Here is a 14,975-nt window from a genome sequence, read left to right as displayed (position 1 = left end):
CCTGGGAGAGCCGGAGGGTCGCCTTGGACTGGGTCTGAAGGGGACTACCTGTTTCTTTTTTGGCTCAGTGGAGAAAGCCCCAGTCATTTTCAGTTTCCAGGGCTGTGACTCTGGGAAGGGTGGAGACACCACAAGCAGAGAGCGAGACCATTGAAATGCTAATGACCTCCACCTGAGGGGTCTGTCTTCTCTAGGAAGAAAGGGGTGGGGCCCTTTCCATTCAGAACCAGATCCCAGAGCCTGGGGGAACACGGCCACACCTCCTCACACCAGTCAAGAATTATAGGCTAACAGGCATCACCTGATGGGCAGAAAAGCACAGTGACCTGAGGCATCAAAGGGTGGAGCAATTTTCTAAGACACACCCGCAGGGAAACCAGATACTGAATATTTCTTCCCTCTGGGACCTGACCCGTTCCTGGTCTGGGAAAACCTGATTTGGATAACCAAGGAAACCATGCCTAGACAACAGAAAATTACAACCTACACTAAGAAAAACAAAGTTATGGCCCAGTCAAAGGAACAAACGTACACTTCAGCTGAGATACAGGAATATAAACAACTAATGCTAAATCAATTCAAAAAGTTTAGAGAAGATATTGCAAAAGAGATAGAGGCTGTAAAGGAAGCACTGGACATGTATACGGCAGAAATCAAAAGTTCAAAAAATCTACTAGTAGAATTTATGGAAATGAAGGGCACAACACAAGAGATGAAAGACACAATGGAAACATACAACAGCAGATCTCAAGAGGCAGAAGAAAACACTCAGGAACTGGAGAACAAAACACCTGAAAGCCTACACGCAAAGGAGCAGATGGAGAAAAGAATGAAAAAATATGAGCAACGTCTCCGGGAACTCAAGGATGAAACAAAGTACAGTAATGTACGTATCATTGGTGTCCCAGAAGGAGAAGAGAAGGGAAAGGGGGCAGAAGCAATAATAGAGGAAATAATTAATGAAAATTTCCCATCTCTTATGAAAGACATAAAATTACAGATCCAAGAAGCGCAGCGTACTCCAAACAGAAGAGATATGAATAGGTCTACGCCAAGACACTTAATAATCAGATTATCAAATGTCAAAGACAAAGAGAGAATCCTGAAAGCAGCAAGAGAAAAGCGATCCATTACATACAAAGGAAGCTTAATAAGACTATGTGTGGATCTCTCAGCAGAAACCATGGAGGCAAGAAGGAAGTGGTGTGATATATTTAAGATACTGAAAGAGAAAAACCACCAACCAAGAATCCTGTATCCAGCAAAGCTGTCCTTCAAATATGAGGGAGAGTTCAAAATATTTTCCAACAAACAGACAATGAGAGACTTTGTGAACAAGACACCTGCCCTACAGGAAATACTAAAGGGAGCACTACAGGGCGATAGAAGACAGGAGTGTGTGGTTTGGAACACAATTTTGGGAGATGGTAGCACAACAATGTAAGTACACTGAACAAAGGTAACTATGAATACGGTTGAGAGAGGAAGATGGGGAGCATGTGAGACACCACAAGAAAGGAGGAAAGATAACGACTGGGACTGTGTAACTTGGTGAAATCTAGAGTATTCAACAATTGTGATAAAATGTACAAATATGTTGTTTTACGAGGGAGAACAAGCAAATGTCAACCTTGCAAGGTGTTAAAAATAGGGAGGCATTGGGGGAGGGATGCAATCAGCATAAACTAGAGACTGTAACTAATAGAATCATTGTATTATGCTTCCTTTAATGTAACAAAGGTGATATACCAAGGTGAATGCAGATAAGAGGGGGGGATAGGGGAGGCATGTTAGACACTTGACATTGGTGGTATTGTCTGATTCTTTATTCTACTTTGATTTAAGGTTATTTTTCCTTTTGCTGCTTCCTAGCTGTCATTTTTTTTTCCCTCTTTCTTTTGCCTCTCTACCTTCTTTGACTCTCCCTCCTGCCTTGTGGAAGTAATGTAGATGCTCTATAGATAGTGGTGAAGGTGGTGAACACATAAATGTATGACCATGCAGAAAACCATCCAGTATTTACTTGGGATGGAATGTATGGTGAGTGAACAAAACCATATTAAAAAAAATGGGTCAATGACAAAACCTCGGGGGCAATATACTGAGTGAAATAAGCCAGACACATTAGGACAATTATTGCAGGGTCTCACTGATAGGAACTAATTACAATTTGTAAACTCATAGACATGAAATATAAGGTACCAGGATATAGGACGAGGCTTAAGAATGGGGAGTGGTTGCTTAGTATGAGCAGAATGTTCAATTAGGATGAACTTAAATGTTTGGAAGTGAACAGGGGTGTTGGTAGCAAGACGTGAGAATAACTAACAGTGCCGAATGGTGTGTGAATGAGGTGGAAAGGGGAAGCTCAGAGTCATATATGTCACCAGAAGGAAAGTTGGAGGTCAAAAGATGGAAATGTATAAAACTGAATCCTATGGTGGGCAATGTCCATGATCAACTGTACAAATACTAGAAATCACTTCATGAACCAGAACAAATGTATGACGATACAATTAGAAGTTAATAATAGAGGGGCATATAGGAAAGAACTATATATCTATTACAAACTATATACTACAGTTAGTAGTATTTCAACATTTTTTCATAAACAGTAACAAACGTACTATATCAATACTGGGAGTCAAAAATTGAGGGGGGTTGGTTAGGGATAGGGGAGGATTAGAGTTTCCTTTTCTTTTTTTGTTTTTTTCATCTTTCATTTTATTTCTTGTCTGGAGTAATGAAAAGTTTCTAAAATTTGAACAAAAATTAAGTGTGATGGATGCACAGCTGTATGAGGGTACCCAGGGGCAAGTGATTGTACACTTTGGATCTTTGGATAATTGTATGGTATCTGAACAATCTCAATAAAAATGGAAAAAAAAATGAATAATAGGGAGGGGTGAAGGAGATGGGATGTCTTGGGTATTCTTTTGTACTTTAATATTCTTTCTTTTTTTGTGTGTGGTAAAGAAAATGTTCAAAAATTGATTCTGGTAATGAATGCACAACTATATAATGGTACTGTGAACAACTGGTCATACACTTTGGATGATTGTATGGTATGTGAATATATCTCAATAAAATTGAATAAAAAAAAAAAAAGTAAACATGTGGAACTGTGGCCTTTCTATCGTTGAAGACCTGACCATATATTTTATGTTAAAGTCCTTCAAGGAGGGAAGTGGCTTTCTTACTACTTAGAAAGCCGCAGAAGTATGATAACCCTCCATTCACTTTTATAATCATTTGTAATACGCCTTCATTCCATTGTTTAAGGAATCCCTGGAAGCCTGTGGAAATTTGGTCCCTTTATCCAGAGTGATATACCACATTCTCACCAAGCTGGAGAAGACCTTCGACCTGTCACTTCTGATGACATTGTTCAGCCAGATTAATCTGCAAGAATACCCCAATCTAAAGGCAATTCTTGAGAGCTTCAGAAGTGGTAATGGGGTTTCTCAAATACTTTGAGGGCTGTAGATGCATATGAAAGATTGGTTTGTGAAAGTTTGGGGTTTGTTTTCGGCTCTGTGGATATACCCCCCACCCTACCCTTTCTACTTTCTCTTTGGGAAGGTGTGACCCTTACTCCCCATAGATGCCATAGGAAGAGCAGCCCGTTGGCAAATCTGACCCCAGTTCTTTAAGATGAATTTCTAGATGACACAAACTCTTCTGTCTTACCTGCTCCATTAATTTAGGGAAAATTATACAGTTTAGCTTCTGGACAGATTCTAGGGAATGCATAAAATGACAAAAATGCCAAATTACAGAGACCAGGTCAAGGAGAACCAGAGAGGAAGAAACACAGATAGGTTTGGATAATAAGTATCAATTTTTTTTGAGTACTTACTATGTACCTGGCATTATCCCAAGCACTTTATATGGTTAACTCACACCGTCTTTAAAACAATCCTGTGACGTCATTATTATACTCATTTTACAGATAAGAAAATTAAAGCTCAGAGGTACTTTTCCCAAAGTTACGTGTCTGCTGAGAGGCAGAGCCAGCAGCCATACAGGGGTGTCCCAGTGTGGGAGCCCAAGATTTTAACCACTTTTCTAAACAGGGACCAGCTGGAAGCCGGATTGTAAAGGTGGGAGGGAGGGAAGGTAGCTGAAGAGGAACAGAGGGGAATTGTGGACACAGAGACAGAAAGAGCAGGTGTGAGTAAGAAACAGAACATGAAGGACACTGGAGAATGAGGACAAGCTGGATAAATAAGGGAGGAAGGAAAAGATCAATGACAGAGTGGGGAAAAAAGAAGTGAGGGTAAGAGGGGCAGGCAGCAAAATCATTTTAGGTTTGAGGAAAATCCCTTTGGCCAGAGCATATGGTTCATTTATTGGAGAAGATGGGGAAGCACCTGCAGGTGTCACTGGATGGTGACATTTTTCACCCTGTTGACAGTGCTGCATCTGCTCTCTGACCCTTCACCCAGAGGGAGAAATGCTTCCTTGAGCCAGTCTAGGCAGGGGTGGTTGCATGTGTGCCCAGTTCTCCCAGCAGCCTCAGGGCAGTGTTGGGAGAGACCTGGACTCCAAGGCAGAGCTGAGAACATCTGAGAGCTGGAGGCACCAAGCGCTGGGAGTCCCTGACCTGGCTGAGCACCAGTGTCTTCCTCCACCTGCACCTCTGGGATTTGGTGCCCGGCCATTCTCTGAAATCAAACTTTACATTCCTTTTTCTGGTGACTGGTTGAGACAACTTTACTTCTCAGATAAAGGATGGAGAAGAGTGATGAGAGAAACCTGGCATTGACCTTTCAGGGCAACAGCATGTGGAAAGCCATTGGGCTATTGGAGACAGGGGAGAAGTTTGGTGTGGTCAGATCATAAGGGGCAAAGTGAGGGGAGGCCCAAGCCAAGTCTGCAGAGATGAACGGCAACTAGAATGTAAAGGTCCTAACACACTATGCTAAGGAATCTGGATTGTATTTAACTTGTTCCAGAGACGTATGATATATTTATTCATTACAAGAGAGACCTCTGCAAACATTCTAGAATGTATAGTAATTTTCTAATTTCTATCAATGAAGTCAAAATTAAAGAAAAATGAAATTAAATCCCTAGGGACAAAGTTTATGTGTGAAACCACTTTGGCATTAGATCAGGGGTTAAATGCAGTTGTAGTAATACTGAATACTCAAATAAAATAAAATAAAATAGAAAGGGGCCACGAATGGACCAACGAGGATGGTGAATCTGGTTCTGTGCCTCTGGGTGAGAAAGAATATCTTCATGCCCCATCCTTTGGAAGTCATGAATTAAGATTCCCCTTCCCCAGATAGTCCCAAGTCTCCAGGGTGCTGACGTGTGCTCATTTACCAATCCTAGTTGGTGCTTCCTATGGAGAGTGCAGCAGAGCCATGCCAACGTCAACCGCAGCCCCAGCTGACCCAGGAGAAGGGAGCTCCCACCAGGCCCTGCTGCCGCTACTGCAACCACCACCACCACCGAGCCCTCAGCCCTGTGCACCGAGGGTGGGCGAGCCTGGAGAATCCACGCAGCAAAGCAAAGAGACCCTGGCTAAGCCGCCGAGCCCTGCTGGCTCTGTCGTGGCTCTCCCTGGATTCATCCAAGAAGGTAGGATTACCCCAGGTGAGAAAAAGACAGTGCTGGAGTACTGTGGTCATGTTGCCTAGAACCCCAGGGTCCCATCCTTTTACTGATCTCGTCTTTTGCATGCACCTATCTCCCCCTTCACAGCTCTTTCCAAGAAAGCATGTGCACCCTGCCAGGGGCCTGGGTGAGGCCTAGAGCCCAGAACACCTGCTCCCCACCCCTGGCACATCCTAGTCCTCTGCCCCTGGGTCATGGTGCTCCATCCACCCCAGCATTTTTACCATCACTCTCCTCCTTGGCCCCACTCCCTGTAATCATCAATTATTTGTCTTCCTCTTTCCAGTGACCAGTGACAACTTAATATTCAAAATAAATGATGATGATGACTCAACAGAGTGGCTCATCCTTCCCCCAGGCTCCATGCAAGGTAATGTTCATGGGGGCTGGCTTAACCTAGCTCGAGGTGGCTGCAAAGGGAGACACACACATGCCAACTAAGAGGCTAGTGGCAGGAACCCTGAGACGATGAGCTGGGTATGACAAAGAGAAAGAAACCAACGGGCATCTTAGTTTCCCCAGGTTGCCATAACCAAGTACCACCAACCAGGTGACATGAAGCAACAGAAATTTGTCCTCATAAAGTTCTGGAGGTTAGAAGTCTGAAATCAAGGTGTCACAAGGGCCGGGCTCCCTCTGAATCCTGTAGGAGAACCCTCCCTTGCCTCTTCCAGCTCCTGTTGTTGGCTGCCACCCTCGGCATTCCTTGGCTTGTAGACACATCACGCCATCCTCTGCCTGCCCCGTATTCACAAGCCCTGCTTCTCTGTCGTGCCTGTCTGTGTGTCCCAAGTTCCCTCGTCTTATAAGGACACCAGTCACACTTGATCAGGGCCCATTCTAATCCAGTTAGGGCTCATCTTAACTAATCACATCTTCAAAGACCCTATTTCCTAATAAGATCACCTTCACAGGCTGAGGGGTTAGGACTTGAACAAATTGTTTTGGGTGGCATAATTCAACCCATTGCAAAAGGGGTCTGATTCACCAACCCAGCACAGGACAGCTTGTCAGGGATACCCTGGCACAGGCAGTTCGATGATGTGATGTGGAAAGAGTCCATCAAAATGAAAAACCAGCCAACCATCAAAAACCACTGTTCTGAATTGATACTAACTGGTGAAACACACGTCAGAGATCCCTACCGGGTTCCTCGCCCCAACATGATTATGGAGACCTTTCAATTTCAACCTTATTCATTTTAATATAGTTTGGATTATAAGAGTCATGCTATGGAAGCAATTAGAAAAGACTACACATTTTTTAAAAGTCTGCTAGGCCTGATTTAGCTTCTAAAATTGTGTCACCTGTCCTCCCACCCCATGACCCCATGATAAAGGTGTTTGATTACATTAAATATAACAACAGTATATTTTTGGTCGCTATCAAAAGTGGTATCATGGATTCTGAGCCCTCCAGAACTGAGAACAAAGGTCATAGTGGATTGAAATAATGTTTTCTCCACTCTTCTAGCACATGCCATTCAAATGAGGTTAACATAGTCGGGAAGCTAATAACAGTGAAAGATTCTCTTTTCTAGATTGTCAAGAGAAGAAAAAAAGAAGTATCATGATTAAGTCATGGTTGTCCCTTTTCCCACTCTCTGCCAGCCTTGCCCTGGGCCTTGGTGTGTGGCCCTCCTGTCCCTCACCAAGCTGGAATGGAATGTTCTCCTTCCTTCTCACTCTGCTCTCCGGCTGCTGGTCCTGGGTCTGTAATTCTTTTTCTTTCTCTTCCCAGCAGCCAGTAATAAGCCAACCCTCCAAATGAAAGATAAAGAGGACTCTCAAGAGATGCCCCACACTCCCTCACCCCCTGGGCCAGGTAATGTGGATTTAGATGCTTTACGCTCGCCTTTGTTTTCATGTCTGCTGGGAGGAAAAGCCATTTGGATCTTCGTGGGACAGGCTCCCCTTCCTGTGCCCAACGGCCGTCTAGAACCAGCTTCCAGCCGCTCACCCAGCACTCAGGATTTGGACAGGCAGGAGACCTGAGCTCACAAGTGGAGACAGAGTCTCTAGGGAGGGAAAGGGGCTGGGGCTGGAAAGAAGAGACTTGGAGGGGAGCACTGATAACCAGGGACAAGGAACGGGAGCCCCACTTCTCCCTGCCAGCCGTGGACTCCAGATGGCACTAAGGTGTCTCCAAAGGAAGAACATTCACTTGACATGTGAGGTTGTGGCAGGCACCGAGCGGGAGAGGTCAGGAGACTGAGTCAGGGCAGGACTGTTTGCCTCCGCCATGCTGCTGAGAACACTTTGAGTCAGTGGTGTTCAGAACTGCTCCATCAAAATGCAAAACCAACAAAACCATGGTTTGGTCCTAACCAATTAACTGGTGCACCAGATGTGGACAGTCCTGCTTTCTGGCTGCCACGAGACTGGGGGGAGCTTTCACTTTCAACCCTGGTCATTTCTGTATCATTTGGATTTTTAAGAGTAGAGATTATTCAAATAATTTGAAAATCAATAAAAATTTTCAAAGGTCTGATAACTGAAACCTGCCTCAGTTACCTGTTCCTAAGCAGACCAGAATGTGAAACCAATTTCATAGCATTATTTAAACAAGAAGAATGCAGCAACCTTATGTGAGATGGGTCTTTATTTGTTATGGTTGCAAGTTCTTCTGTCTTCCTTGGCAGAGCAAAAACTAACAAAAGAACTTGGTATATATTTGCTGTTAACAAGTGCTAGCAAGTACAGGCTAGTTTGTGCTTTCTTCATACATTCCTGTATACCTAAATAAACACATAGGCTCCAGCACTGTTTCCTGAGGTGAAACAATCACAGACGGAGCAGTTACAGAGTATCCGTACACAGACTTCTAAGCAATAACAGGTATTTTTGACACGGTAAAGACATTCCCCTTCCCTGTGGCCCTCAGAATTCAGTCACTACCTACAGCTGCTCTCAGCCTCATTTGCTGAGCAAAGGCTGGTGGGAGCCCAGGTACTTCTCTTCTCTAAATGGGCTGGAGAGATTTCTGCTGTGGGCAATTGTCCCCTGGTCCAGTGTGACAGTCACACAGGTGACTAACAGTAACCACAAGCAGATACAGCCAAGGCAGAGCCGGGGAGCCCTGAGGGCTGGCAGGTTCCCAGCCTGGTGCTCCGTACACTCTCCACCCTTCTAGTTCTCCCATTGGTTTCTTTCGGCACTTGCTTATCTGCTCATTCTGAAATGAATTCTGTTTCTTTTGACAGTGATAAGAGATGATTCTCCCAAACCAAATGCCCCGAAAGAGTCCCAGGAGGCACCCAGCACCCATCCGAACAAGAAAGGTGAGGGTTGCCTTCTCCTGTGATGTCTGGAAGGTGAATTCAGAGCTGCTTTCTGTTTTCTGGACATATCTTGTCCTAAGCACCCACCCTGTGGGCATAGTCATGATGCCCAGTACATTTGTCTCTGCATCTTCCTGGTATATATTTGCTGTCAAATATATCAAATCAGGACTCTATCAAATCATAGGAAAACCAGAAGGCTTTTAGGGCAAAGTGTGCCCCCGTTGGAACTGCCTATTCTGAAATCATCAAGGTCTTCACAAACTTCTTAAAGACTCTTACTGTACCTCCCTTCTTTAATTTTAAAGTTGGTTCCCAGGCTTCCCGAGGCTTGGGCTGTTTGTAGCGGCTGAGGAGTGTGCGTTGCTTTCTGGTAGAGGTGCGGGTTGGTGGTTGCGGCCTCTGGGCTGGGGTGAATCGTGCTCCCACTGGAGGCAGAGGAGCTGAGCCGGGGCCATGGCCAGTACAGTGCGAGCAGTTGGACTGACCACTGCAGCTGCAGGATTTGCAGGCCATTATGTTTTCTTTTTCTTGTTGTTGTTCTTTGTTTATTTTGTTTTGTTTGCCTTTTTTTAAAATTAAATTCAGTTTTATTGGGATATGTTCACATACCATACAGTCATCCATGGTGTACAATCAACTGTTCACAGCACGATCATATAGTTGTGCATTCATCACCCCAATCTATTTTTGAACATTTTCCTTACACCAGAAAGAATCAGAATAAGAATAAGAAATAAAAGTTAAAAAGAATACCCAAATTATCCCCCCCATCCCACCCTATTTTTCATTTCATTTTTGTCCCCATTTTTCTACTTATCTGTCCATACACTGGATAAAGGGAGTGCTATCCACAAGGTTTTCACAATCACACTGTTACCCCTTGTAAGCTACCTTGTTATACAATTGTCTTCAAGAGTTAAGGCTACTGGGTTGGAATTTGATAGTTTCAGGTATTTACTTCTAGCTATTCCAGTACATTAAAATCTAAAAAGGGTTATCTATATAGTGTGTAAGAATGCCCACCAGAGTGACCTCTCGACTCCGTTTGAAATCTCTCAGCCACTGAAACTTTATTTTGTTTCATTTGTCATCCCCTTTTGGTCAAGAAGATGTTCTCAGTCCCACAATGCTGGGTCCAGATTCATCCCCAGGAGTCATATCCTGTGTTGCCAGGGAGATTTACACCCCTGGAAGTCAGGTCCCACGTAGCAGGGAGGGCAGTGAGTTCACCTGCAGAGTTGGCTCAGCTAGAGCGAGAGAGGCCACATCTGAGCAACAAAGAGGTTCTCAGGGGGAGATTCTTAGGCACAATTATAAGCAGATTTAGTGCAGGCAGTTATGTTTTGCAAGCCATGAAGCATATGGAGCCTCAAGTAAAACAAGTTTTTCAAAGTCTTCCAAAATCTGCCTTCAGTGGTAGTGATTACAAAGATGAGTTTGAACCCAAAATGACAAAATGGGAAGTGTGCCGGTTTGAATGTATTATGTCCCCCAGAAAAAGCCATATCCTTTGATGCAATCTTGTGGGGCAGACAGAATAGTGGGGATTAAGTTGGAACGTTTGAATTAGGTTGTTTGCATGGAGATGCGCCCCACCCAACTGTAGATGATAACTGATGGGATATTTCCGTGGAGGCATGGCCCTACCCATTTGGGGTGGGCCTTGATCAGTGGAGCCATATAAATGAGCTGGCTCAAGGAGAGGAAATGGAGTGCAGCTGTGAGTGACGTTTTGAAGAGGAGCAAGCTTGCTAGAGAGGAACGTCCTGGGAGAGAGCCATTTTGAGACCAGAGCTTTGGAGCAGATGCCAGCCATGTGCCTTCCCAGCTAACAGAGGTTTTCCGGATGCCATTGGCCATCCTTCAGTGAAGGTACCCGATTACTGATGTGTTACCTTGGACACTTTATGGCCTTAAGACTGTAACTGTGTAGCCAGATGGACCCCCTTTTTATAGAAGCCAAACCATCTCTGGTGTTTTGCATTCCGCAGCATTAGCAAACTAGAACAGGAAGTAGCATTAATGCTAGATGTAAGCGTTACTACCAATAAAGGAAAAATAAGAGATGCTCGTCAGTGAATCATGCTCTTAAATCACCCAGACAAGGGAAGATCTCCTTATTTAGCAGCCCAAATCAATGAGCTAAAGATTTACTAGAAGGTCAGAATAAAAAATGAAGTAAATGTATGATGAAAATTGTAAGTTCATGTTAGTTTATGTTTTTGATTACCAACTTTTTATAATAAAATGCCTCAAAGCTGTAATTTTAAGAAACGGTTTAGCATAAAGCCTTCTTATAATTTTAAATTTGAGAATTTTAAATCAGATTACAGACTATTTTAGGATATTTGGAGGTTAATTATTAATTATGGGTAAATGTACTTATACCATTTGAAGAGACATATTATTCATCACCCATTCAGCTAATAACATGGTACCTATGGGTACCAGGCATTTCTCAAGGCAAAGTGAACATGACAGTCCCAGAACTCTAGAAGCTCCATGTCTAATGGGAAGCTGATAAACAGGTAATTAAAATACAGTGATATTTTGAGATAGAATTAGCACAAATTATTATATAAGAGGGACGCATCTCGTCGGGAGAAGAGGTTGTTTGAGGTACAGGGAACCACGTTGCTAAAAGCAAAAGCCCAACTACTTGGAACGTCGTAGCTAAAAGTGAATTCACTACAATCTTGATGTAAGAAATTGACCCGCGTACGTATGTATCATAACTGACAGAACTCAGATTTCATACTTTAAAAACTACGATAGTATTATAAAAAGAAATTGTCAGTACAGGTCCTGTTTTTAACCAAGAAAGTATTTACATTGCGTTTCAACTAACCCCTTGACCATTTATAAATTGTTCCTTTAATTGGTTATTTTTTGAAAAAGTTTTGGGGCCGTTGGGACCAAGCTTAAACACATTTTTAGAGAAACTGAAAATGCCCTCAGTATCAAAATATTATTCAGCTTAGACTCTGAAGAATTTATACACTAATGAATTTAAATGACATTTGAAAGCAAATGTGTCACAACTGATCTAACGTTAAAATATAGAGAGTATCATAAGGATCTTAACCAGAAGAAATATATACAATACCTAAGGTAAATTACAGTCTGTGGTCACCAAAAGGAGTATTTTATGTTGTACAGTTCTAAGATGAATGTATTTTACCACCTACCATCTAAACTTCCTTAAATCATCTTAGAGTTCTTAATTATTAATGGAGTACACAAGAAATATCAAGGTAAAAATAGGAGAGTTAATCATTTGGTGTTGGTATGTGTTTAGGGCATTTTGAAATATGGATATATGTGCTTTTTTGGTATATTGTTCATCCTGTTTCCATTTAAAATCTTTCTGAGTAAGTCTGTTCATTTTGATTTAGAGCATGATAAAGTATCAGCCTAAGACAAAAAAAAAAAAAAAAAAAAAAATGTCGGTTCCCCTGAGAAGACACCACTTCCTCTTGAGGGATGTCTCTGTATTCTCTCCCGTCACTCACACCTTAGGGTGGGAGGCAGGTTGCCTAGTCACCCCTCACTACCCACTGCTCCCATCCAGCCCCCTGCCCACTCTTCTCCTTTAAGGTGAAAGCATTCAGGTAAAATACCTGCTCCCTCTCTTTGTCCCTATCATCCACAGGCTTCCCCATCACTCCCTGGCCCACCTCAGAGGCTGACTGAGCCTTTTCTGTTTCTCGAGGCCTGCCAATCATCCTGGGTGCCTTCAAGGTACATGTGCCCCACAGAAAACCCATCCAGTGCTCTGGCCTCTCCAATCCTTTGTCTGCTCATCCTGAATGAGGTTTCCCCCCAGATCTCAGCCTCCCACATGCAGGGGCAAGCGGCAGGCCTTATCACCATTCAAACCTGGCTCAACTCTCCAATAACTCATTGAAGAATTCCCTTCTTGTCTCTTATCCTTGAAACTTGCTCCTTCCACAGCGGTTATTCAAACTCTGCTCTCTTTCCTCCTCAGCCCATTCTTAAAAACTTAATTCAAAAATATCCCTTTCTGATTACTGCCCTGTTCCCTCTGCAGCCTCATTCAGATGGCCAGTCCACTGACCATTCCCTCTTCCAATTTACCATCCTTTCATCACACATTTCCATATCCTGCTTAGATTCCAGGATTCATCATTTAGGTAACCTTTTCTTGATATCTTGACCTGCCTTGACCCTCTCTGTCTTTTCCTAGAACTTTTCCAGCATGTCCTCTCTTCACCCCATTGCATCTATAAAGCAGGCACTGCTGGAGAGTCACACAGCAGGGCTGAATGTGCTGCTGTGTCTTCACAATTCCAGCTCAAATGACTCTCCACACTGCATGACAAGTCCACCACATTGTCTGGTCGACCAGTTCTCCCACCTTCTGCTGCAAACCTTTCAAACCTTGTTCTATTTTCCTCCTACTTCACAGAGAAAAGCATCAGATGGGAATCCCCTTACTTCCTGCTGCCAGACCTTCAAACCCTAACTGCATTAGCTCCATCCTTTCCAGTTCCCTTCTCTTCCACCTCGCCTTACAATATTGATTATCCATTCTCTCTCTTGAATATTCAGCACGTCTCTCTCACGGGGATCTGCATTCAGCCCATGTTCAAGCTTCCCTCCCCAGCTCGTGAAAGGAACTTTCCCATCTCATTTCAGCTGCCCCTATAGCTCGCCTCTCCATTTCACAGCCAATCCTCTCAAAATGAATTCCCTAAACTCACTGTCTCCATTCCCCCACTTCCCTCTCTCCTCTGCCACTTTAGAATTTCTTCACACCCCATTTTTCCATGAAGGAGTATCTCCTAAGGCTACCAATGACTTCTTAGCCACTGTGATTTGAAGGCCCAAAGGAAAAGCTGAAAATTGTTGACCTATAATGTTGGCATAACTGTGTTTGTAGCTATAAAAGATTGTCTTTTACCCATTCATTTTTAAGGAAAGAAAAGAAAAAGAAATGTGTGGTTAACTCCAAAAAGGAGACATCCAGGAAAAAAACTCTCAAGAGGTAAGATGGGGGCTAAGAGGAGCCTAGAGACAGCTCATTGCAGGACCCTGCAGGTCAAGGTGTGGGAGGTTAGATTTTATCCCAAAGGGCACTAAAGCAGAGAAGTGACATGATCCAAGACCAGTTTTGCTGCTGTGTAAAAATGAATTGGAGAGAGGCAAGAATGAAGGCAGGGCAACCATTTGGGGGCAGGAGATGGAGAGGAGAGGGCCAGTTCAAGATCAGCTTTGAAGGTAGAATTGATAGACAGGAGGCTATGGATCTAATTTCCGGGATATGTGAAGAGTAAAATCTTTATAAGGGAATTGAAAGCAAATATCCTCTACCTCTCTTTATAAGGCCTCCAGTAAAACTGATTAGGGTCCACTTTGATTCAGTTGGGCCACACCTAAAGAGGGTCCACACCTTATCAGATAATACATCTTCAAAGGGTCCATACCTAAAGGAGTACGGATTATGATTAAGAACGTCTTTTGTTGGGGTCCATGATTCAGTCTACCACAATGTGGTTGTCAAGACTTTCCCAAACCCAACCGGTGCTTTCCCCTCCAGCCTGTTTCCTTCCACTCAAACTCCAGCCAACTTCTCTGAACTTTAATTTCTTCTTTTGAATGTGCTTTTCTCTTGAAATGCTATCTGCTTACCATACTGCCTATAAACGTCTAACTCTGACTCATCCCTGGAGTTGGCATAGCTGCTCGCTCAACAGACCACACAACCGTTTGGCCATTTCTACTCTGATGCGGCTGCCCCATGGCAGCAGCTTATCACACAAACAGGAAATAAGCCCCACTGCCCTTGGAATTCCCCAAATTTATCTGGTTGATTTTAGCAGGTGGGACGGGGAGTGAGCTCGGATGGTTAAGTTTCAGGGACAGTGAAAGGTGCACACAGCAAAAGACAGAATGACTTATAGAGAAATAGCAGGATAAAAGTGAAGTACAGGGTACAAAGATCTTTGGAAAGGGAGGAGGCTGGGGACACGAGAAAGGAGGTCACTGATGGGGTGGAGGTTCACCAAGGATCCCAGTTGAAACTATTCACTAATCACTGTTG

At 43.5% G+C, this 14,975-nt stretch overlaps 1 protein-coding gene across 8 annotated transcripts in view; it reads left to right on the top strand.

Moving 5' to 3' along the window:
* The window catches only part of SP110 (SP110 nuclear body protein), a 47,006-nt gene that overhangs the window by 5,812 nt on the left and 26,219 nt on the right, over positions 1-14,975 (top strand). For 6 of the 8 annotated variants that reach the window (XR_005218990.1, XR_005218991.1, XM_037850629.1 and 3 more), the window contains exons 4-9: positions 3,283-3,451; positions 5,344-5,592; positions 5,915-5,998; positions 7,369-7,452; positions 8,831-8,908; positions 13,851-13,919. Coding sequence is in view for 6 of the 8 variants with exons in the window: in XM_037850629.1 (XP_037706557.1) it covers positions 3,283-3,451; positions 5,344-5,592; positions 5,915-5,998; positions 7,369-7,452; positions 8,831-8,908; positions 13,851-13,919 (733 nt within the window). In the remaining 2 variants the exon portion in view is untranslated. The remainder of the gene's footprint in view (positions 1-3,282; positions 3,452-5,343; positions 5,593-5,914; positions 5,999-7,368; positions 7,453-8,830; positions 8,909-13,850; positions 13,920-14,975) is intronic. The other 2 variants (XM_037850630.1, XM_037850634.1) reach the window with 2 other exon arrangements.

The sequence above is a fragment of the Choloepus didactylus genome, chromosome 9 (assembly GCF_015220235.1).
Source record: "Choloepus didactylus isolate mChoDid1 chromosome 9, mChoDid1.pri, whole genome shotgun sequence".
Classification (NCBI taxonomy): domain Eukaryota; kingdom Metazoa; phylum Chordata; class Mammalia; order Pilosa; family Megalonychidae; genus Choloepus; species Choloepus didactylus.
The sequence above is the reverse complement of the archived record's forward strand: the minus strand, read 5'-3'. Positions and strand labels throughout refer to the sequence as shown.